This window comes from Schistocerca cancellata, chromosome 7, assembly GCF_023864275.1.
Source record: "Schistocerca cancellata isolate TAMUIC-IGC-003103 chromosome 7, iqSchCanc2.1, whole genome shotgun sequence".
NCBI classification, from domain to species: Eukaryota; Metazoa; Arthropoda; class Insecta; order Orthoptera; family Acrididae; genus Schistocerca; species Schistocerca cancellata.
In genome coordinates, this window is record NC_064632.1 from 292,239,122 (window position 1) to 292,264,850 (window position 25,729).

At 40.8% G+C, this 25,729-nt stretch overlaps 1 protein-coding gene across 2 annotated transcripts in view; it reads right to left on the minus strand.

Moving 5' to 3' along the window:
* LOC126092478 (endonuclease G, mitochondrial) overlaps positions 1-25,729 on the minus strand; it is a 70,949-nt gene that overhangs the window by 20,989 nt on the left and 24,231 nt on the right. Inside the window, exons 4-6 of one of the 2 annotated variants that reach the window (XR_007521341.1) lie at positions 24,033-24,213; positions 23,803-23,955; positions 12,502-12,596 (exon numbers count right to left, since the gene is read on the minus strand). Coding sequence is in view for 1 of the 2 variants with exons in the window: in XM_049908097.1 (XP_049764054.1) it covers positions 23,851-23,955; positions 24,033-24,213 (286 nt within the window). In the remaining variant the exon portion in view is untranslated. Of the gene's footprint in view, positions 1-9,924; positions 12,597-23,802; positions 23,956-24,032; positions 24,214-25,729 lie in introns of those variants that run through there. The other variant, XM_049908097.1, reaches the window with a different exon arrangement.

The following is a 25,729-nucleotide window of genomic DNA, read 5'->3' on the forward strand; positions in this document are numbered from 1 at the left end:
AACTTTCAGGTGCAGCTTAGGTAGACCACTTATATCCCAAATTTTCTGGAGCAGTTCATTTGATTTTAGAAAACACCTACCGTAGCTTTGTGTGTAGGGAAGAGGGTGGGAGATTGTGTTGCACTACTCAGTGGATAGACGCTCTAAGATTCATTGCAGGAACAGTACAGTTTAAGATACCTACATTCTTTTGCATTTAATTGCTTTTCATATCTTGTCAGTTTTGTAAAACAATTTAAAATGCCTCAGTATTTTTGGTATCAGTAACACCATGTCTTGCTAGTTTCAAATAGGAACTTTCTGTAACATGAAGAAAACCGAAGGAGTTACATTTGAAAATATTTAGTATTTCACAGTGCTATTTTTGTCCAGTTTCTATGGTTATCAATGTGTACCCACACTTGCACACACTCGGTGTACTGCTTCCTCATCCTTTTACTCTCTCCTGCTCTTGACTCCTAGCCTTGTGTTACTTTTCGTTTAATCCCTGAACAGTCCCATTTTTTCTGACCATTTATCCTGATGAATGTGTTTCCAAAAGATATGTTTATGATCCTTTCCCAAACTCTTGGTGGCTGGTAAGCATGAGTTCTTTTTTTTTCCTTTTTGTTCAGGGGATTATTTTATTTAAAGATAATTCACTTGAAGTGTATTTGACTGAAAAAAGTACATCTGTCCTTTTCAAGGACAATTGTTATGCACTATAATAGAATACATTTTTAGTACGATTTTAGCTTTGTAAGAATGAGATATAACTTCATGCATTTCACTCACATTGACGGTGGTAATTGCATTTATATTATACCTGTCATGATTTGTTTCTACTCCATGGTATAAATGAGAACATCGGGGTATATTGTGCCAATTCTTCTGTAACATTAATATCCAAAGTGCACTTTCGGGTAACACAATTAAATTATGTGCAAAAATAAAATATCAAATGAATACTATGTTTATCAAAGAGTCCAGAAGCAATCATTAATTCATGTGTCTCTTCTCTGAATCTGTATTCTTACACACCCAGTTTCTGCTGTCAATACACTTTACACCGTGTTTTTCTGTTCCAGTACAAAATAATGAGACTGTAAAATTATATTCTACTTTGAGATATTGTTTAAATGACTGATGTATTTATTTTATTATAATATTTAAATTAATAATGCTTAATACCCATTTCTGATTTTGAAGTATCTTTCTTATTCTCCTTTCTTCAAAACTCAAGTTTCCAATTTTCATGCTATTGTAAATGTAAATCTGGCCTTCACCATCCTACTTCCCATCATTGTATATCTTTGCGAATTTCATCCATGTTTTGGCTTTCTATTAAAGATTTCTTAGTTTTGTTATTTAAATAACACTTGACTTAATTACAAAATGAAAATATAAAAAATGAACTAATATCTCTAGTCAAAAAGCGAAACAAGCTGAAATTGAAAGGTAAGTGCAAAACAAACACGTATCTAATTGAGATTCCAAGTATTTGCAGTATAAGAAAAGGCACTCTGAAAGTTCTGAAAAAGTAGACCAAATTCCTAGTTGCCATTACAGTTACCTTCACACTCTCTCAATCTGCTTATTGTAGACTTCATGGTATGCCTCCTTGAAAATGTTTTGAAGGCAGGCACAGAGATTCTGGGGGCTAAAAGCAGTACTATGCATTGTTTCATTTTTGAGATGATAAACCTCTACTCCACATTCTTCAAAAAATGCATATCTTTTGGATGGTCTGTGAGCAGAATCATTACTGCAATAGGAAAAAACAGAGTCCCTGTAAATCCATTGTTATTACATTTTTTAGGAAAGAAATGCATAATCTAGCTAAATGACTGGCAGCCACTTCCACATCACTAACATGTCTGCTATGGATCCATTTAAAGCGAAGAAAAAATAAATTGCTCTTTCAGTTTTGGTACAATGATACCATCAGACGTACTGATGACTTCCACTTCGTCTTTGTGGTACAGCCACCATTGGTCAAAGACTATAATGTTAAATCCCAACTCTCACTTTTAACAGCTACACCTGTCAATCTTTCCCATAGGCATGCTTTCTTTTCCTGGGTCCTATAGGAATGCTTTCTGTTCCTGGATTAAATACTGTTATAGCCACAAACTGTAACTCAAAAGTTCAACAAATTTACTGGCAAGTGCAGATGTAATTCTCACCAATCATTGTCTTAACTTCTCTCTGTCAACTACGTCAAATGCAGTGACTTAAGGGGACTTGCACGTGAGTAACTGTCAAAAAATCAATTTTTTAATTTTTGTATTTAAAAAATTTTCTGTAGTTTTCTGAACCAGAAAAAGTTTACTTCCAGGAAAATGGACCACAGAAAGTACCAAAATCAGAGGAATTTCAACATGGCTACATGCACCACAAGGACCCAATGGTACACACTCAGTTCTGTTAAAGATATAGTTTTGCTCTCATTTATTTTGTTTATGACTTTTTATTTCCCTAAGTTGGCTAACCTGTGAAAGCTTTACAGTTGTTTATCTTTAATAATAATAATAATAATAATAATAATAATAATAATAATAATAATAATAATAATATTTATTCAACATCGAGTAATCAAATACAATCCCTAGAAATAATACAGTTTCAGGACATCATACAGATTATTCTTCTGAATACGTCAGTTTATAAATTACAAACTAAAGATTTGTTTGTATTAATAAATTTTACATTTTGATGGATTTTACATTTGGTAGTATACAATCACGATATTACAAATATTGTTTTTATCAATATTATATTAGTTGTAGGTTACTTCAAACTATTAGCTTGACATACTTATGAAGCACTTTTCATACGGATATAATACTCGTCTAGGGAATAAAAAGGGTTTTCAATTAGAACGGTTTTTAACTGATCTTTTAATTTGTTAGTAGGAAGGGCTGAGAGACTTTTTGGTAGGGCATTGGCTAGCTTCAGCCCAGCATGAAGTGCATTTTTTTCATATAAATGATTAATGGAAAATCTCATATAAAGATGTGAAACAAATACTAACAAAGAGATAGAGGGGCTGGCCAGTACTTACCTCAGCTCAGTACAGCCGATAGATACACATAAAACAGAACCGAAAATTTACATTCCTAGCTTTCGGAACAAATGTTCCTTCATCAGGGAGGAGAGAGGGGAAAGAAAGGGAAGAAGGGAAAGGAGATTCAGTTACTCACAACCCAGGCTATGAAGCAACAGGGAAAGGAAAATAGGGAGGGTAGCAAGGATGGAGGCATGGTTGTCAGAGGGAAGCCAAAGATATTCTACTGTAAGTACTGTGCCAGCTTCAAACCAAAGAGGATGCATACAGAAGTAAAGAGGTATATAGTATAAAGATAAACACAACTATGTAGGATGAAAAGATGCGTGAATGTCATCCTACATAGTTGTGTTTATCTTTATACTATATACCTCTTTACTTCTGTATGCATCCTCTTTGGTTTGAAGCTGGCACAGTACTTACAGTAGAATATCTTTGGCTTCCCTCTGACAACCATGCCTCCATCCTTGCTACCCTCCCTATTTTCCTTTCCCTGTTGCTTCATAGCCTGGGTTGTGAGTAACTGAATCTCCTTTCCCTTCTTCCCTTTCTTTCCCCTCTCTCCTCCCTGATGAAGGAACATTTGTTCCGAAAGCTAGGAATGTAAATTTTCGGTTCTGTTTTATGTGTATCTATCGGCTGTACTGAGCTGAGGTAAGTACTGGCCAGCCCCTCTATCTCTTTGTTAGTATTTTTTTCATATAAAGCTGTTCTGTGGCTATTTACATGGTATCTGAACTTTTGCCTTGTATCATACTGGTGCAGGTCACAGTTGAAATTTGGATTTATTGTTTTCACAAGCAATATAAGTTTCAATATGTATACACCTATAATGGTAAGCACACCTAATTTTGGGAACAGGTTCCGACATGATTCTCGAGGTTTGGCACCACAAATAATTCTGATAACTTTTTTCTGTAGTATTAATAATGTACTTTGGTTGGCTTGAGTTGTTGCACCCCATATTTCTACAGCATAGTTTAAGTTTGATGAGAATAGGGCATGATAAGCAGTTTTTAGTACACACATGTCCTTACAATATTTGCTAATCATATTTATAGCAAACAAATTCTTCGACAGCTTATATGCTAAGGAATCAATATGCATGTCCCATTTGAGGCTATCCTGGCTTGTAATTCCCAAGAACTTTGTCCATTTTTCCTTTTTTAAAATGTCATTTCCTATGGATAATTTCATGTCAAATTCTATTTGTTTCCTTGTGTTAAATTCCATCATTGCAGTCTTTGAAGCACGTACATTTAGATGGCTTTCATTAAAATACTTGACTATTTCATTAGTTACACTGTTGCACTGTACCTCCAGACTCTCATAGTCTTTGTGTTTACACACTATTGATGTGTCATCTGCATACAATATTTTTGTACAGTTAGGAGAACAATACCGTATATCATTAACATAAATCAAGAAAATAAGGGGTCCCAAGACAGAACCTTGAGGCACTCCATATTTGATATCAGTAATTTTAGATTTGTAAGAACCACTGTTTGTTTTAAGCAAGACAAATTGTTTTCTATTGCTCATATACGATTTTATTAGCTCATAGCCAGTTCCTCTGATACCCAGGTTCCACAGCTTGTCAAGTAATATGGTAATGTTGACACAATCAAAAGCTTTTTCTACATCAAGGAACACTCCAGTTACATACTCCTTGTTCTCTATGGCCATTATTATTTTGTCTATTAATTGTGCTGCTGCTACTGATGTTGACTTGTTTTTCATAAAGCCATTCTGATTTTCAAATATTAAATTGTGTTGACTCAGGAATGTCATTAGTCTTTTATTTATACAGAGAGTTTAGTCATTGTTTTCTGTTGTTTTGGTGCAAATATTTTTTTTTACAGTGAAGTAATTGTGTGTGCGAGTTTCTTATTATGTGCGTGAGCTTCTTATTCCACTTGAAAGCAATGGGAAGAATTAAGCAGTTCGGTGTTAAACAATGTAAATCTTATGGAATTCGGTTCACCAAATGGATTAACTGTGCTAATACTGAAATACAATGTGATACAACACTTGAATCTCAACTACTCCAAGTGTCTCGAAGCTAAAACTGAAATATTCGGACAATGGTCTTGACAATATTAATGATGATAAAAGAGAGACACCAACTATTAATTCAGGTTGTTTAATTGCTGAACTCTCTGCTCTATTTGAACTAATAAATAAAGCTTTGCAGTGTAAGGAATGTGGCAATAGTGGTGTGAAACTAGTTGAGGAAACCATGCTGCTCCTAAGAGGAAGTAATTCATATGGTGGGCAAGTTGTATTTGTGCACTACCACCTTGAAAGACAAACTCATTGTAAAATGTTGACTGTAGTGCTGGGGAATTGGTCAGACTATCCTGTCCCTAAACAACACGTCCTTCAAATTACAATCAATAGTAGTGAGTAATGCCCTACATCTGTACACGACCCTGTCCAAAACATTACAGACACATCCCCTTGTTGAACTCGTGGAACAGAGGGCCTGAAACATTTGTAGCTACCTGGCCATCCCCACAGTCTTCTATGATAACCATCAAACATCAGACAAATCCTGCACTTGTAAATGGAAAGTTCCTGACACCATTAATCTATTTTCAATTCCAGAGCATCTTCACACAAAATGGTGCTGTGTAGGCAGGGGTATGGTGCTGTTATTTGGAATGGAGGTCCAGAGACCAAATTGATCCCATGGGGACAGTTGCATAAGTGTGTCAACATTGCCCTCTCAGTTGCCACCATAAAGACAGCGGGCACTTGTTGCATTCTCCTCGCAATACACGCGAGCCATAATCTGTAGGTAGGAGGTAATTAGTTGGTGTTGCTGACCATGAGTAGCCAATACTAGAAAGATTTCAGCATTTTTGGGCTGTGATAATGGTTGACTTTTCAAATAAAGTTGCTGTGGTATATACTATTTCACTGTCAAGTTCTCGTGCTGTAATGTAATAAAATAAAATTTTTTATTTGTTTTGTGACTATTAGTGTAATGTAATAAAATAAAATAAAATATGAGCCGTGACTTATACAAAAAAGAAACACACATTAATGCAATGGCTCAGCATAAAAGAGAAATAACTAATGTAGGAATATTATTAACAGTGTAATATGTTGTTTAATTTAGCCCGACGTGTATAAGCACTCGGTAAACTAGCCCAGTTCTCAGGGTAGTTATGTAATCGTTGAAAATTAATTGTCCTTTTCTAATTTATCCAACACTAGGCTCGTGAGGAGTCGTGTGCTTATTGCACCAGAGAATATTTGCCAAGTCTGTTCAGTGTACACTACTGTAATACGTAACTTAATATCGTGGTTTCGTCTCGATTCCCCAATATAAGATAACAAGAGTAGCATCTACAAATGAAATCCCATAATGGAACTGGAATCCTGTGACCAGACCTTTTCTGCCTGGGATGTTATCTCGTTATATAAAGAAAATCTGTAAGTAGAATTGTTAAATTATTAGTAGCTGCCTCCGGTCTCGTGGGATCTGAAATAAAGTTAATTGTCCTAACCAATGACACATCTCGTAGATGAGCTAAAAGAAAAATGTTAAAGATTTTTCTAAGATGGCACCTAACAATGAAAATTCTTTGTTAAGGCACATATCTGCTTAAGACAGTCTAGGTATCAGACGATCAATTACTTGACCACATACTCAAATTCTTTTGACAAAAATAACCATTATATTTTTTGAGTTTTAAGTACAACTTACATTATCAGCTGGTACAGCAAAATGAGCTTTACACAAGAACATCCTCTTAGGTCCGAATCCAAGCAGATAAGATAAGAGAATGACAAAGGAAAGATAGCTCATGCACAGAAGCGCAAGAGTCCATGGAATACCATGTCCATTGTAGTTCTCTCTCTTCTTCTTTGGCGTACCTGTCGATTATTTATAAAATTTATCGTAATATTTAGTTTACTTTTTTTTTTTTAACCCAAGTCCACGCAGGAGAAACAGTACAATGCTGACAATCTTTTCTATGTAAAGTGACAGTGTGTGCATAAATCTTTGCTTGAAATGGCACTTCAAGACACATTGACAGACTGAACAGCACGCAAAAGCCGCTTTGCCCTACTCGTGACAGGCATCACAGTTTCCTTTACTGAACTGTGATGAGAATGCCTGTTTGTGCTTACTTCCATCACACAGGTGCCCATGCCATAGAGATTTCTTGTGGTCAAAAGAATTCTGAGAAAGCTGATCCCAGCAAAAAAATATGATTTACACACGTCATGAAGAGATGGAAATTTTTTTTTTTTAGGGTTTTTAAAACTTTCAGGGTTTCAGACATGAATTCATTGAAACAGGATTACATTTCAATGAGTGTCATTCCCACTACATTGTAGCTTCTTCACCAGAAGATGACGGGAGTAACACTCACTCACTGAAACGTACCACCATTTCGATGAACTCACTCAGCCACAAACCCAACAGCTTTACACTAGTTCAACTCACCCACCAGAAAAACAAAAATATTTTATTTATTTATTTATTTTTGAAGTTTCGACGGAGCGTTACAAGGCAGAACTGGATGGGACTTCCACCTTTTAAACATGCTGCTTGGCTCCTGTACTGTTTGCTGGCAATGCTTTGCAGGAGGATAAACAGTGACACTGGCAAGAATATAGGCATCTAAATATTTTTGCTACCATTCACTTTCATACACTAACATGTTGGCACTAGTTGCCGATTTCAAATCTATTTGAATCAGGTTTCTATCCAAGTTATAAAATATCATCCATGAATGACCACTTTCAGGTGTAAAGTAGTTTCCACATAATCATAGGCTCAATTCCTCTAACTTCTTGTTATTTCCTTCCATGGAAAACTAAAATCGCTCCTTGTCCATAAATCATAACTTCTGAAACACTTTTACAAGATCAGCAATTACTACAAGACTATGCACACTGGTTGCTATCATGACATCATTGCTCAAGGTACCACTATTGGGGGGCCCCTCAAAGTTTCTTGATATTGTTCTCTCATTTTTTATACTGGCCTTTTAAGGTTGTGCTGTCAAGTTCCATGGTGTGACAATGGACAAATTAAAAGCTTTTGAGCTGACTTGACAACCTGTAAGTTTTGCCTGCAACAAAGGGACTTCAAAAAATAAATTTTACACACTGTTCCACATTAAAACCAATGTGCAACAAAAGTGGCACTCTGTGATAAGAGCTGTTCTGGGTTTCCTGCAGATAAAGTTCTGTTGCAGTACAGATAACAGGTGCACCAGTGTGGGACTGAAGTGGCGCACCAACTTGATTTTATGTACTCCCAATGTGAAGTATGCGGGATGGTGTGATTCTTGTGGGCAAAACATCTAAATTGTACACAGATTCACCACGAAATTCTCGCGGCTTATGGGCCTAGTGCAATGTTGCATCAAGCAACAGTGTAGTGGCTCCAACAATTTCACCAATGCCACACAGACAATGGTGATATCGGCAAGGGTGCCATCATCTTCAACCATAGACGATTATGTCAAGTCTATGGAAGTACTCATTCCCAGATTTTCATGGACATTCGCACTGTTGTTTTTGAATGGTTCCATGATCAAGATGTGGAATTCTATCGTCAAGGAACTGAACGACATAATAGCAACTTGGTTTTTGAAATCGTCTTGTACTTCTGCTAGAGTTTCGTAGAGTTCCTGCTGATCATTAGTATTACAGTCTAATATTTTCATTCTTAAATATAAGCCATTGTGCTACTTAGTATTCTGAAAACAGCCATGCAGCCATACTCGCAACCCAATTATGCATCAAGGTAATCCATTGCCACTAAACTGATTTGTTCCATGAAGAAACAGCCAGTCTTGGTTGCAGGGATGTATTTATTATTTCTTTACCAATTATTTGTTTCGCCTGATTCAGGCATCTTCAGATTGGCTGAATATTATATGATGTTAGGTATATGGGATACCGAGCACACAGAATGTCCCAGCAACTAACTGCCTTCATCAAATATCTGGAAACATTGCACGACTGCCTTGTTGAGGGATGCAACGTAGGCCTATGAATGAAAAACAGGATCAGGTCTCCAAAGGTCTGTCAACATGCAAACATGTTGAGGTGTAACGGCTTATGTCTGGGCTTGACACATAGTACTATGTGCATAGCCCTGACATGAGCAACTAAACCTCGAACACAATTGCATGGTGACAAAATTATGTAGGCCTGATCCTGTATTGCATCCATTGGACTACGTCCAATGCCTCATAAAGGCCATTACGCAAAGTTTCCAGATATTTGACATGGGCAATTATTTGCTGGGGCATTCTGTATGCTCAGTATCCCATGTACCTAACACCATCTACTATTCAGCATTCTGAAGATGCCTCAATCAGGCAATACGTGTCATTGGTAAATAAATAACAAATACATCCCTGCAACCAAGACTAACGGTTTCTTCATTGTATATTACTGGCTGCTGTAAGCATCCCTGCCATGTGTTGGAAAAATGACTTGTTCCACCTTATTTCATTCATACAAGTGCCCCACTATAGTTTCAACCAAGAAGAATTGATTGAAAAGGGTGTTATTGATTTGTTGAGACTGTTTCAGTTGCCATTTTTAAGAACTTAAATGAAAGTGTCAATTAAAGGATATTTGTTCTCCTTTCATACCTAAGACAGAAGGGTTAGCATTTGGAGATTTGTTTTATTCATGGATGCTTGGTAGTTTCAATTTTAGCAGATAAAGATGAATAGTCACGAGTCATAAAAATGATGCACCTCAATATTTCACAATAACGCTTATGCAAGGAAAGAGAAAAAGGACTGAATGCAAACGTTTGTGTGAGTGTGATGATGATGCTTCAAAATAACAGCATACAAAAATAATTATTTTAAATAAATAATTAAAAATAAATATAGCTTTTGAAAACATCTTTATTGAAAACTACATTAAAAGATGAACAAGCATAAAATATTTGAAATACTGATGTGCCAAGTAAATAAAAATATGGTAATAAATAAACATTACTAAATATGTAACTCATCTTATAAATCTTTATCACTGTTCAATGAACTTACTGGTGCTGGCTGACAAAGTAATGATATGACTGAGTGGAGCCTGTTGCAAGTCACTGTTGACTCTTAACTAAAATATCAGAAAAATGTGCTTTGCTCAAAGTAACTAACAACACGGTATAGCTTACAAAAAATCAGTTCAAGTAAACGCCAGTGTTAAAATTAATCAGTACTAAGAAGTTACTCCGGTGTGTTGCACCGACCACTTCATTACACATATAGAGTCTGCACCTAACGGCCATAACACAACCTTTCAGCCATAGTATCTTTTACCTCCAGCTCATGGCACCAAACAAATATGAACCAGACAATAGCTTTATTTTGGTAACAAATCATGTCATTTTAAAATACAAACTGAGCACAGGCAATTTCTTTTGTATTTAGAGGAACTTTCACTGTTATTCATATTCATAGGTATGCTTGGACAATATTAGCCATATGTTCAAGATCAGAAATATTAAATTTTTAGGAACAGCAGATAATTCTGCATAGAGCTCTACTTCTAGTTCAGATATATTAAATTTTTAGGAATAGCAGGTAAATTCTGCATTGAGATCTATTTCTCAAAGTCTCTTCAATGGTAAAAGAGCAAAAGCCAACCTAACTACCAATCTCTTCTCTTTTCTCTCTCTCTCTCTCTCTCTCTCTCTCTCTCACACACACACACACACACACACACACACACACACACACCAGGGTTGCCACAAGTTTTCCCAAATGAAATTCCCTGGTATTTCCATGATTTCCAGACAAGTTTTAGCATTTTTCTCTGATAAATTTTGAGATCTCAAGGGTAAGTTAAGACGCAAGTTTGTCTTTGCAGCTACATAACAACAAGAAACAATAATGCAAATGAGGAAATATCTAAAAAAAACTTGCACGCAGATGGCGTTTCCTGATGTGAGCAAAGATCTAAAGTACTAACATCAACATCTTTTGTAATGAACTATTTTTAGATGGAGAAAGCAAGCCAAATAGTACATGTATTTAATAATACCACTGATGTTATTTCATTATAATAAAAAAAACAACACACATTTGGTGACAAAAATATTCATTTCCTTGGAGTCGCAAGATAGATTTAAAACACCTTCACTGATTTCAGAAATAACCTCAGAAAAAAGTACGACTCTTGGAAGAAGTGTATAAGGCTGGGAAGAATTGTGTAAACCAACACTGTAGGTGACCGCAAATAAAATGTTGGTTCTACTATGTTCATTATTGTAAGTTATTACCCAATGTGGTATATCCATTATTTTACAGGTATTTTGTGATTTTTCTTTCAAGAAATACACGAGTACACAGCATACAAACCGCCAGCGACTGACGCAAGTTTCTTCCTCTTATCGTCCATACTTTCTAACATATAAACTACTTTTGAAGTGCCAAAATGTTCTAGATCAAATAAATTGTCTATAAAATGCCACACTTTTACAACATACTTGCGGCGAGACAGTCACAATACCTGAAATCCATCACCTGTGACCTTTGGCCTGCTGAGGAGCACTGCAGTCCTGGGTCCAAGGATAAACCATAAAAATCCACTGCATTACACCACACACAAACAGACCCAGCCTGCAGGCAGGCTGGTGAAACTAGATCTGACGGGCAGGGCCTGCACATTAGTGGGAACCAAATGGCATCAGATCGGCAGGCCTGATCCGTTACAAATACCCGCAGAAACGGACTGTGGTTTTGGCCCATCACGAAAATCCACTCATGTGGCCAGCTATTCACTAGCCACAGACAACATACTGATGAAATGAGATCACTGTGATCAATCCATGCAACTGATAACTTCTTCAAATACTTAGGTAGCAACTCACTGTAAAGATGATTGCTGAGCTGCAGACAGGCTTGTAGAAAATACATCCACACACCCACAACTAAATTTTCAGCCATAGCTTTTGTCAGAAAATGAGAGCACACACTCAATCACAACTCATGTACACATCACCGCCATTTCCAGCCACTGCATGTCTTGAGAATCAGATAGAAACAAACCACTCCTCATGCCTCCCTGCCTCTTGTCGGCAGCAGGTAGGCTAGCAGCAAGAAGAGGTGGCAACACTGACTGCAAGCTGAGGGGAGTGGTAGGAAGGAGAGAAGCAGTAGTAATGAAGGAGTAGGGAAGCAGTGCACGTACTCAGCTGCACTCAGCCAGTAACGATGCATGCCACCTCTGTAAACATACCATTTCATTCTACTGAGACAAAAACAAGATTCTTCCAGTGTTTTTCCCCCCAACTTTTCCTGACATTTCACTGATTTCCCTGACTTGTTTGAAATTCCCCAATTTCTAGAACCTGTGGCAACCCTGCGCTCGCTTGCTCGTGCTCTCTCTCTCTCTCACACACATACAAACAAACAAACACAAACACCCCCACACAGAGTATATATTGATTACGTTGAGGTTACCTCACAGGCATCTGAACAACTAATCCCATTACAACTACCATGACTAGCTTCACATCCAACTGCCACAGAAATTCTTGCAACCAGCTGCAATCCATCTGTAATGAAGAGTAAGGTAATTATACATGATGCTGTCATTCAAAGATCAATTGGAATATTGTCAATTTTTCTGTGATTGGACAAGATAAAAGATAAATAAAAAGATTGTAATGATCACATTTACTGGTACAATAATTGATTACATGTGTGTGTGAACGAACAACCGAAAATTTGTACCAGGATCAAAACTCGAACCTGGACTTTCTCCATTTTGCAAGTAGTCATCTAACTATTACGCTACCCCAGAATGTCTCCATTTCAACTGGTGGAGCACACAGTTACACACTGTTTTATATGAACATTAAACATGGGATTCAATAGCAAATACAGAATGGAATAACAGCAAAGTGAAAAGGATAGATTGCTACTCACCACATAGAAGCAGCATTTAGTGGCAGACAAGCACACTGAAAGAGGCTACTGATAATATTCTATGGTCAGACTAAGCCCTTCATCAGATGTAGACAAATGTTGTCTTCGCGTTCTGCACATGTGCGTGCTGTGTGTGTGTGTGTGTGTGTGTGTGTGTGTGTGTGTGTGTGTGTGTGTGTGTGTGCACATGTACTGTCTGATGAATAGTTGAATAATATGTAGCAATCTTTTTCGTTGTTGTTTTGCCACCCAGTGCCTCTTCTGTGTGGTGCATAGCAGGCTATCTTTTTCACACTGTTCCCTTTCAATAGCGAAATTGTTGGCAGTTACCAGTTTGTATCTGTGCCTTATGACAGGTATTTAAAAAAATAATAACTGAATGAAGAAATTGTGAAGCTGAAAGAACACACCTTGTTTGCAATAGTAGTTGTAATTAGTGCATTACCTATATATGTGAAATTTCTGCAAGAAGTTTCAAGTAAAAATAACAAGCTCAAAGATCAAAAAATTTTAAAGTGTGTAAAAACAATGTAAATTTAGGGAAGATAGTGTTTCAAATACATTCTATTGTGGTCTGCAAACTGCAATGAACATCTGGGACGGTAACAGAACAGACATGGGGGATGGGAGGAATTAAACAACACTCTAAAATATTTCACCTAGAAAAAAAATATAAAGACCAAAACAAAAGTGTAGACAATATTGATTTACTAGTATCACTCCATTACTTTGAGACATTACTGCTCCGGTGAATAAAATCGATGAATTGGTGAATGAAAACGATAAATTAGAAAATAAAAAGTGACGCCCCCCCCTCCCACACATAGATGCACGCGCACACGCACATGCGCACACACACCGCCAATATGTCTAAAAATTTAACTTCACAAATAATGGAAAATCCAGGATGGAATGTAACAATATTATGAAAATGATAGATGTTACTCACCATACAGCAGAGATGCTGAGTAGAAGATAAGCACAACAAAAGCACTGTCAGAAGTGAGCTTTCAGCCAACACGATCTTTGTCGAAAACAGACCCCCTCCCCACACACACACATATATGACCACAATCTCTGGCTGCTGAGGCCGGACTGTGAGCAGCAGCACATGCTGGGAGAGGCTGTGTGGTGGGGGTAAGGAGGAGGCTGGGGCAGGGAGGGGGAGGGATAGCAGGAGCAGGGTAGCGTTGGGAGACAGTCAAGTGCTGCTTGTGGGGGCATAGAGGGACGAGATGGAGAGAGGGTAGGGCAGCTAGGTACTACCAGGGGGTTAGACAGAGGGCCTTAGCCCCACAGAAGCATCAGTCCACATGCTCACCTTTTGCCCCACTCCAAAATTCACTCATGCAGAATTTGTTCAAAACCTCCTCTGCTTGTCCTATTCCCTACATTGGAAACACTTTTTCACCATCAAATCTTACCTGGCAGAATTCTGCCAGTTGTCAGATTCATCCATCTACGAACTCTGCCACAGTCACCCCATGCCTTAAATCCCATAGGATATCCAGTCTTTCCTCAAATCCTTAGACCAGTCCCAAAACCTCTCCCCAGAGTCCATCTATCTCTTCAGCCCTATCACTCCCCACACACTTACCTTCTACATGCTTCCTAAAGTCCATAAATCCATCCATGCACGATGTCCCATTGTGGCTGGTTACTGTTCCCCCCAGTGAAAGACTTTCTGCTCTCGTAAGTCAGCACCTTCAGCCTATTATTTGCAACCTATCCTCCTACATAATGATATCAACCATTTGCTCCACCGACTCTCCACACTTCCGGTTCCTTTACCATTTGGTACCCTACTCATCACTATTGATGCCACCACCATTTACACTAACATCACTAATGCCTATGGCCTTACAGCTACTGAACACCACCTTTCCCCATGCCCTACGGATTCCAAATCAACAACCTCCTTCCTTGTCACAATGACAAACTATATTCTCACCACCCTCACACCCCATTACTTCTCCTAAGAAGGCATTAGTAACAAAGGAGTCCAGGGTAAGGTTATGGCCAACCTATTCATTGATCATCTAGAGGAATCCTTCCTAAACATCCAGAATCCCAAACCCCTCAACTAGGGTGACACCGTGATCTGGATCGAGGGTGAGGACACCCTATCCACATTCCTCCAGAACCTCATCATCATCTCCTCCATTCACTTCACCTGGTCCTAATAAACCCAACACAACCACTTTAAAGATGGCTGCGTCAGTATGTCTGTTCACATCAAACCTACCAAACACCAGAAATACCTGCACTTCGACAGCTGCAACCCATTCTGTACCAAGAAGGCCCTTCCATACAGCCTAGCCACCCATGGCTGTTGAATCTGTAATGATGAGCAGTCCCTCTCAAAATATACTGAGGGTCTTACCGAGACCTTCACAGACCATAATTACCCTTCCAAACTAGTACAAAAACAGATCTCCAATGCATTATCTCTCCAGCCACAGTCACCCATCACCTCCTGAAGTCACACAGTCCAGCCACAACCGAGCAAGTTGGCGCAACACACTGGACTCGCATTCGGGAGGACCACTGTTCAACCCTACGTCCAGCCATCCTGATTTAGATTTTCCGTGACTTCCTTAAATCGCTTCAGGTAAATAATGGGATGGTTCCTTTGAAAGGGAATGGCCGAATTCCTTTCCCATCATTCCCTAATCCGATGAGACCGATGACCTCACTGTTTGGTCCCCTCCCCCAAAAAACAACAAACAACAACAACAATAACAACAACAACAGTTCGGCAACAGAGGAGTACTCCCCTTGTGACTCATAACACCCAGAATTGGAACAACAATCGTATTCTCTGCCCAGGGTTTCCAATACTTCTCATCATGCCCTGAAATGAGGAATGTCCTATCCACTATCCTTACCCCACCCCTCCCACAGTGGTATTCTGCTGCCCACCGAACCTATACAATATCCTCATCCATCCCTACACAACCCCCATGTCCAGCCCCTTGCCTCATGGTTCATATCCCTGTAATAGACCTAGATGCAAGACCTGTCGCGTACATACTCCCTCCAGTCCAGTGACAAGTGTCGCCTGTACCATCAATGGCAGGGCTACCTGTGAAACCTGTCAAATGATCTACGTAAGCTGCAACCACTGTGCAGCATTCTAAGTGGTTATGGCAACCAACAAGTTGCCTGTCTGCACCACAAAAAACTGTGGCGAAGACACAGCTGGACCACCCAGTTGCTGACCATGCCGCCCACCACGACGTTCTTCATTTCAATGAGTGCTTCACAGACTGTTCCATCTGGATCCTTCCCACAGACACAGCTTTTCTGAATTGCACAGGTGAGAACTCTCCCTGCAATATATCTTACATTCCCGTAGCCCTCCTGGCCTCAACCTTCATTAGTCATTGTCCTTACCCATCAAGCCACTTCCCTACTCCCATTCCAACACTACACAGGCCTCTACTCCACCAAAACACTCAGCCTTTTTACTTCCCTCCATTTCCACTAACCCCCTCCCCTGTCCTCTGCCTAACCTCCTGACTGCACCTAGCTGCTGTCCTAGCCCCCCCCCTCTCTCTCTCCCCCTGTAACCCCCCCCCCCCCCCCACCAGCAGCAGCAATTTAACATTCCCTACCAACACCCTGCTATCCCTTCCCCTCCCCTCCCCACCCCACTTCCCCTCTGCACCCCAGCCTCCTCCTCGCCCCCACTCAGTTGCCTCTCCCCACCATGCACTGATGTTCACAGTAGGGCTTCAGCAGCCAGAGACTGGTCATTTGTGTGTGAATTGCAATCATTCGTGTGTGTGTGTGTGTATGTGTGTGTGTGTGTGTGTGTGTGTGTGTTCAACAAAGGCCTTGTTGGCCGAAAGCTCACTTTCTGACAGTATTGTTTCAGCATCTCTGCTACATGATGAGTAGCAGTTATCCTTTTCATAATTTAAATTTACAGAAACATGAGCACCCAATTTTGGCAGTTTGTTTTGTTTTGCTTTTGGGTGCAAGAACAACTTGGGTCATATGTGCCCAAGTCAAAACTATAGAACATGAAGACAGAGAGGAGTTAAAAAATGACTATATGTCAGACCAAGCAACATAATAGAAGACAGCTAAGAACAGGCATGTGGAAAAAGGGCTACAAAAGACACCTTACAGAAACTCAGCTTCAAACCTAAAAATTGAATAGCCTTCGCCATATTGCTTTGGCGGTTAAAAAGTAAGATGCGGTCGACAGCCCGCACATCATTAGCTAAAACGGCCAATAACTCGGACTGCAAACCCAAATGGAACATAAAAGGCCTTGGCAGCAGTGTCAGCCTCGATTCCTGGCAAACCGACATGACAAGGAATCCACAAAACATCACACTTGCTCCACCAAGTGTGAGCAGTTGACAGTTTTCCTGGACCCACTGCACTATGGGATGAGCGGTGTACAGCACATATACAATTTGAAGGGGACTGAGTGAGTCTGAGCAGAGGACACAATTGAAAAGGCTGTGTCGTCAGATGTACTCTGTGGCCTGATACAAGGCGAAGAGCTCGGCTGTAAATACTGAGGAGTGTGCCAGAAGCTGGTATTGAAAGACACGGGTGCCAATGACAAAGGCACACCCGACTCCATGGTCAGTCTGAGAGCAATCAGCGTATATAAAGGTACTACCACGAAGTTCCATGCAAGGGTCGTGAAACTGAAGGCGATAGACCAAGGCTAGAGTAGTGTCCTTAGGAAGCAAATGAAATCCAAGGTTAACATGGGCCACTTCATGAAGCCAAGGTGGTATAGGGTTCACTCCCACTGGCAAAGATGCAGGTAGTGTGAAGTTACGCCGCTGTAGAAACTGCCAGAAGAGGACTCCAGGTAGAAACAGAGAAGAGAGACGAGCCCCATACTGACGATCAAAGGACTCATCAAAGAAAGTGGCATAGGATGGGTGGTCACACATGGCAAACAAACAGCATGCAAACCTGCTGAGGAGAAAGTCATGGCAGTAGGATAGGAGTAGTTCAGCAGCTTCAGGATACAGACTCTCAACCGGGCTGGTATAGAAGGCGCCCGTAGCCAAATGGATGCCACAATGGTGGATATTGTTGAGACGGCGTAAGAGGGATAGGCATACAGACGCATAAACAAAGCACCCATAGTCAAGGTTCGAACAGATAAGGGACTGGTACAAATGGAGGAAGTTCTTTCGATCGACACCCCAGGAAGTACCACTGAGGACACGCAGGACATTGAGGAACCACGTACAACAGGCTGCCAGGTAAGATACATGGGAGGACCAAGAGAGTTTCCTATCAAGTATGAGCCCCAGGAATTTCGTAGTTTCAGATGTAAAGATGGTGGGAGAAACCACTTGCGTCGCCAGAAATTCATACAGACAGTTTTGTCAGTGGAAAAGCGAAAGCCATTGTCGATGCTCCAGGAGTAAAGATGATCAAAGACACCGCTGAAGACACCACTTAGTGAGACTGTCCATAGAGTACTGCAATAGATGGCAAAATCGTCAACAAAAAGGGTGCCAGAGATGCCCGGTGGGAGACAGGCCATGATAGGGTTAATGGTGATCGCAAAGAGAACGACACTCAGGACAGAACCCTGAGGCACACCACAACCCACATGCACCTTGAAAACTCAATCTTTTAAAAATGCCTGAAGGAAACAGGGCAGGCGGCCACGGAAGCTCCACATGTAAAGAGTATGGAGGATACCAGTTCTCCAGCAGGTGTCATAGCCCTTCTCCAAACTGAAAAACACAGCTACAGTCTGGAAGTTCCGCAGAAAACTATCCATGACATGGGTAGACAAAGTAACAAGATGGTCAACTACAGAACGCCATGCTTGAATTCCACATGTGCATTCATCAGTAAATAGTGAGACTCGAACCACCACACCAGCTGGACATTAATCATATGTTCCATCACCTTGCAAACACAGCTGTTAAGAGAGATGGGGCGGTAGCTAGAACGAAGGTTTTTGTCCTTACTGGGCTAAGATATGGGTACGACAGCGGCTTCACGCCAGCATCCGGGAAATATGCCCTCTACCCAGGTGCGGTTTTGTGTGTTAAGCGGAAAGTGCTTGCCCACAAGAGAAAGGTGCTGCAACATCTGAATGTGGATGGCGTCGAGCCCTGGGGTGGAGGACTGGGATGAACTGAGAGCATGATCGAGCTCCATCACAGTAAAAGCAGCACTGTAGCACTCACGATTCAAAGAAGAGTACCAACCGAGCCCACTCCGCTCATGTCTGATGGAGAAAGGCAGGGTGATAGTGGGAAGAGCTCGAAACTTCCACAAAATAGTGGCCCCAAGGTGGTGGAGATAGCAACAGGGTCCACGATAACATTATCTGCTACTGTGAGGCCAGAAATGGGGGAATGGATCTTGGTCCCAGAGAGCCGTCAGAGGTTGGCCCACACGACAGAGGAAGAGATGGAACTGTGAAAAGAACTAGTGAATGAAAGCCGGCTAGCTCATTTGCTGTCCTGCAGAATGTGACGACACTTTGCACGCATCTGTTTATAATGAATGGATTTTGCCATTGTAGGATGACAATTAAAAATGCAGGGAACATGTCGCCTTGCAGGAATTGCATTACGGCATGCCTGTCCACCAAGGCACTGGGACACTTTGTGGTAAAGAGGAAGTGCAAGGAATGCAACGTCCTGCAGCAGTAAGTATAATGTTGGTAAGATAGTCCACCTGGTCATCACAACTGGGGAAATCTTGTTCTTCGAAGGTCACCAGGGAGGAGTAAAGCTCCCAGTCACCCTTAGTAAGCTGCCATTTGGGCATGCACGCGGGTAGCGTAGGAGTCAGCAAATGGAGAGAACTTGGAAAATGGTCGCTTGAGTAGGTGTCAGAAAGAATGGACCACTCAAGTTGATGGGCAAGCTGGGCAATGCAGAAGGTTAGGTCCAAATGGAAATAGGTGTGCTAGGAGTCTGAAAAGGAAGTGGGTGCTCCAGTGTTAAGGCAGAAGAGGTTAAGTTGGTTAAGGTCAGCCGAGAGGGCACCTCTCTGACAGGTGCTGGAAGAACCCCAAAGGGGATGATGCGCATTAAAGTTACTGAATAGCAAAAATGGGGGAGGCAGCTGCCCAATAAGCTGAAGGATGTCTGCCCTGATGACATCAAATGACGGAGGTACATAAATGGTACAGAGGGAAAAAGTCAGGTGGGGAACGAAAAGGCGAACAGCAACAGCTTGAAGATGGGTAGTCAGGGAGATGGGTTGACTATGAATGTCATCCCGTATGAGCAGCATGATGCCCCCATGAGATGGAATGCCAGACTCAGGGGGAAGGTCAAAACGAATTGGTGAGTAATGTGAAAGCTCAAAGTGCTCGCGTGGGTGCAATTTCGTTTCCTGAAGGCAGAGAGCAAGGGAATGCTGCAATGATAAAAGCAGCCGTAAATCCTCTTTGTGGGACTGAAGGCTGCGAACGTTCCATTGGAGGACAGTCATGAGGAGGAAGAGATGTGGGGGTGTCAACTCGGTGGCCACCGCGTGACAGCTGGTGTAGTGTCACTACTACAGGGAACAGAAGCAGGAGGATCCTGCTCCATGGGGTCCACAGAAGCATCGGCTTGTTTGTGCAGTTGCCCTGTGGAGTTCAATACTGAAAAATGGTTGGTGGTGCGCACCGACGAGACAGAGGCCGACCGGGCTAAGGTGCTACGTGGCGACACAGTCGAACGGGATCTTTGAGTTGGCGAAGGAAAAGACCGTTTGCCTTTGGTGGACTGTTTCAAGCCTTTCTGGTTAGAGGAACACTCAGAATGGAGGAAGTCTTCATGGGAGTACTACTACTTTCCTTTCCTGCCTACTGGTTGTGCAGCTAGTAGCTTTGCTCCTTGAGGCGAGAGTTTGATGGTTTGTTGCACAGCGGGATGGGGAGATGGTGATGCTACCTTGACACTGGGTGATTTCACAACCTCAGAGCTCAATTTGAGGTCGCATGACTGTCTGGCCATGTCCTCCATGGAGGGAGGGTAACAGGAACAGAACTACAGGTGCCAGACGGGAGAGCACAGTGTTTGCGACTAGCCAGTAACTTGCAAGCTACTGGGTATGGCACTTTTTTCTTTACCCAAATCCCTTGGACAACCCGCTCATCAAGATACACGGGACAATCCAGAGAGGAGGCAGCATGGCCACTATTGAAGTTGATACAGCGGGGAGAAAGAGGCGGACAATCGCCCTTGTGTGCATCCCTACCACAGGTTACACATTTGGCTGGGTGTCGACAAGATGTTCTAGTGTGGCTGAAATGATGACACTGGTAGCAGTGCATCGGGTTCGGAATGTACGGCTGGACTGTTATAATTTCATAGCATGATTTGAACTTGGACGGAAGCACCACTCTATCAAAGGTGAAAAAAAAAGTGTGGGTGGGCACTAAGGAGGAATCTACCATTTTCATTACATGATGGATGGCAATGACACACTGACCAAAGAGATAAGATTGGATTTCGGCCTTAGTTAGACCATCAAGCACGGAAACAAAGAAAGGAAAAGGGAGTGTAAAACAAAGGTGAGACTGTTCGTTTGTCAGCGACAGACATTGCAGAACATTCTCAATAATAGACTAGACATGTTCCCGAAGAGGGGGGAAAAAGAACAGCAAGAGGATAGACATGCAGTACGGACGGGAAAAAACACTGCAAACGCTGGGGACCCCTGGTAGCCACACACGAACCTGCCAAAGAGTGGCAAGCCTCTGGGGGGAATTTCCGACAGTGAAGGGTAACGAACAGCCATAGAATTAATTATGGAGTAATAATATTTATAATAGTATAGTAAAACCATTTTAAGATGTCAACTACTACCACCTGTCAGAAAAAGTCAGTGCCATGTCACAAAGGGCTTCCATAACTGCTCAGATTCAGAAACACAAATTTGATATTTATTCTGTTTCACATTTCCCTTATTTATAATTAATTATGTGAAAATAAAAAAGTAGAAAGACTAATGAAGAGATAAATAATGTTTGTTTAAAACAGCTAATCTCAGTCATTTTAAATCACGTGGTATAATTAAAGTGAAGAGAATGAATATATTTCAGCAAATGCACGTTCTCCATGTCAGATTTTGGGTAAATAAATACTTTCAGAGTAATGGAGACCACTTGTTGAATGACATACATAAACTTTTGGCCACAGCCTTCGTCGGCAAAAAAGAAACACATGTCTTTCATAAACACAAGCAAGCACATCTCACCTACACCTAAGAACCAACTCCAGCATCTTGGAGAAGAATGGAACTATCATGTGGGATGGATGTAGCAATCTGGAAGGGGCAGAGAAGGGGAAAGAATAGTAATGTATAGATGGGGGGAGAGAGGAATGCTGTAGAGGCGGAAGATGGTCAGGTGCATTGGCAGAGGGTGAAAAACAAAGCAAGTGTGAGATGAGAATGGGGAGAAGATGATAGACCGAGGAGGTGGATGCAGCTGGGTGAAGTGTGTGGGGGCAGTATGTTAAGGTAGGTTGAGGCTGGAATAGTTACAGGAGTGGAGAATGTGTTGCAAGGACAATACCCATCTGCGCACGTCAGAAAAGCCGGTGATGGAGGGGAGGATCCAGTGGCTCAGGTAGTGAACCAGCCATTGAAATCAAGCAAGTTATGTTCAGCTGCATGTTGTGCCACAGGGTGGTCTGCTTTGCTCTTGGCCAAAGTTTAGCAGGGGCCGTTAATCCTAGTGGACAGCTGACTGATAGTTATACCAATCCCCTAACTATACCGTCAGCAACCAATGGTAACATACTGGCCCACACCCACCACCTAACAGTTTCCACACCCCCCCCCCCCCCATCCTATCGTCTCCTCCTCATTCTCATCTCACACCCTCTGTTTGCCCCCTTAGCCAATGCATCTGACCATCTTTCCCCGCTCCTCTCGTTTTTCACTCTTTTTTTCCTCCCACCTTCCTGCCCCACAACCTGACGCTGCACCTGATGGCATTCTAGTCCCTGAACACTCCGACAGACAGCATTCCTTTCTCAAACCACCCATACACTAACATCTCTTCCCCTTCTCCACCCTCTACAGATTGTTGCTTCCATCCTCTTTGATAGGTGCATTCTGGCCTGAGCTGCCTGAGTTGGCAGTCAGGTGTGAGTGATATGTGCTTGTTTGTGTATATTGAATGCTGTGCATTTCTCTTTTGCTGATGAAGGCTGTGGCCAAAACCCTTACGTCAGTGTCTTATTTGTGTGTGTCTGCAATTTAATGATCCTTCTGTATGGTAAGTAGCAATCTATATGTTCCTTCTGTATGGTAAGTAGCAATCTATGTCTTCCTACTTCTTGTAATATTTACATTCAAAGTATCTTAAGACTGAAGCACAAAGAATTATATACTTTGGCTAGGTGTGCCCCTTTTTGTCTTGCCAGCTGTGATGTGTGTGTGGGGAGGGGGGGGGGGGCGCAACTGTTCTTATTGCCATGCTCATTTGACATGTGCCTTGTCTTAGAAATGTACTGATAAATTCATTTAAATGTAATAAATATCACAACCTTTCTGTACAAATACCCTGACATAGTCTACGCAATTCATGATACAAGCAGGCAGTTAAGAAATTAAATATATAGGATGGCACTGTAACATACACAGTAACTCAAAGAGAAACATCATTTTACAAATGCTGACGAAACTTTATATACAAAGGAGCTATATAAACTACATTATCAAATATAAAAAGGTTTACGAAGATAATTATTTAACAAGAGGAAAGGTAGTAATTCATTCACAATTATACTGAAAGGTAGGTCACTTCCCCCACACAAAAATACAGTCAATAATCAAGACATGTAAATACTTCAAAAATGTATAATTAAGAAAACGTACCTCTGCCTGCACGACTGCTAAAAGTAACAATCCACTTCTTCTCATTACTTAAACAAATGATGTTTTTTTACCATTGATCAATCTGAGTTTGTTTCTCGAAATCTGATCAAAGAACAGTAGTCCTGCAGCTCTCTCTATACTTTCTGGTGGGACCTGTACAGTCATAAACAAAATTTTATAGTTACCTGCACTTCAACAATAGGCACAAGAAGAGTGTCTTGAATTCTTACCTGGAACACTGAGAGTGGAGTATTGTCATCAATCTGCTGATTTGGCATAACATAAGCCTCCATTTCCAGTTGTTCATCTTTTGTTTCTCCAACAACCACCTTAAAGAAATGTGTGGGAACAGCAACAGTGTTCGGTCCAATTACTTCATATTTAACATATGTTTTACCATCATCTTCTTTCCTGAAGTAAAAGAACAAATTAGTTTCCTGTGAAATTTTCATCAGTAAGCCAAACAAAAACAATATAGAAGTAATAAAAAGTGGATTTCTTTGTGTATCAACAGCTACGGTCTTTTAAAAACAAAAACAGAAGTTCACTATTACAAATTAATACAATGTCATAGGTAGATGATAATTATCTAAGGGAATTGCTAGAATTAAGATAGAGGATTTTGATATATATGAAGCAAGTGCATGGCTGCAATTTGTGCGAGATCTACTACAGCTAATCCCCTTGGCAGCTGCCATATAATGGCCCAGTGCGCCTTTCCCAGTTGTGTGTAAACTAAGACGCAATGTGCCAAAATTAAACTTAATTTTATTCACAATAGATGCTCAAAATGATCTCCCTCCACACGAAGCTTGTAAAACGCACTTCAAATTTTGGCCAAGCTAAAATTCTTGTAATCACAAGCCGAACTTTTCAGTGAGTAATAGGTACTGTTTGTATATATCTTACCTTTTAACATCCCCCAAACATACGAGGCATGTGAGGAAAGTAATGCGGCTTTTTATTTTTTAGTTACCAAAGTTTTTATTTATTTTTTTTTTTTCAAGCAAGAGTGTTCTATGTTCTCCCCTACAAAGCAGTTCCTTCTGGCAGCTATACACTGGCTGAGTTGTTGTCCAAGTTTTGGTGGCAGCGCTGAAAGACTTCAACTGGTTGGGCCGTTAACATATCTGTCACATCCTTTTGAATGCTCTCCGGACTCCCACAGCGACATCCTTTTAAGACTTTTTCAGTTTTGGGAAAATAAAAAAATGTCACAAGGAATCAGATCAGGTGATTAGGAGAAGGTAGGAGGGGGGAGGGGTTGGGGCTACAGAACAAAAAGAATGCCATTTGAGGTAACAAATTCTGTCAAGATGCAGCATCCACTTGTCTGCAATGTCTGGACTCACTTGACTCACCCTTATTCTGAGCATTTCAATGACATGTTTGACAGTTTGTCCTGGAGCAACAAATTCTTTATGCTTGATACCCCTATTGTCAAAAAAGCAAATCAGCATTGTTTTGATCTTCGATTTGTCAGCATTATTTTGATCTTCGATTTGCTCATTCAAGCTTTTTCGGTCAAGAAGATCTTTCAGTGTCCACTTTTCACTTTGCTGCTTTGTCTCAGGATCGTATTCAGAAATCCAGAACTCATCACTGGTGATCACACAGTCGAACCATTCATGGTTGCTGGCAATCCTCTCAAGCAGATCAATGCACACATTTGGGTGTCCTTCCACTCAGTTGTGAAGCTTTTTGGCATCACTTTGGCACAAGCCTTTTGCATGTGCAAAACTTCCGTCCAAATTTGATGAATGATGAAAGAGTATAAGTTTAACAGGTCAACCATCATCCTTATTGTTAAATGTCAGACTGATCTCACAAGAGCATGCACACGTATGACATTTTCGTAAGTTTTTTAAATTGAAAATCTTTCTGAGTGAGGTTCATGTTCAATGTGTTCTCGCTTTTCCAAAAATGA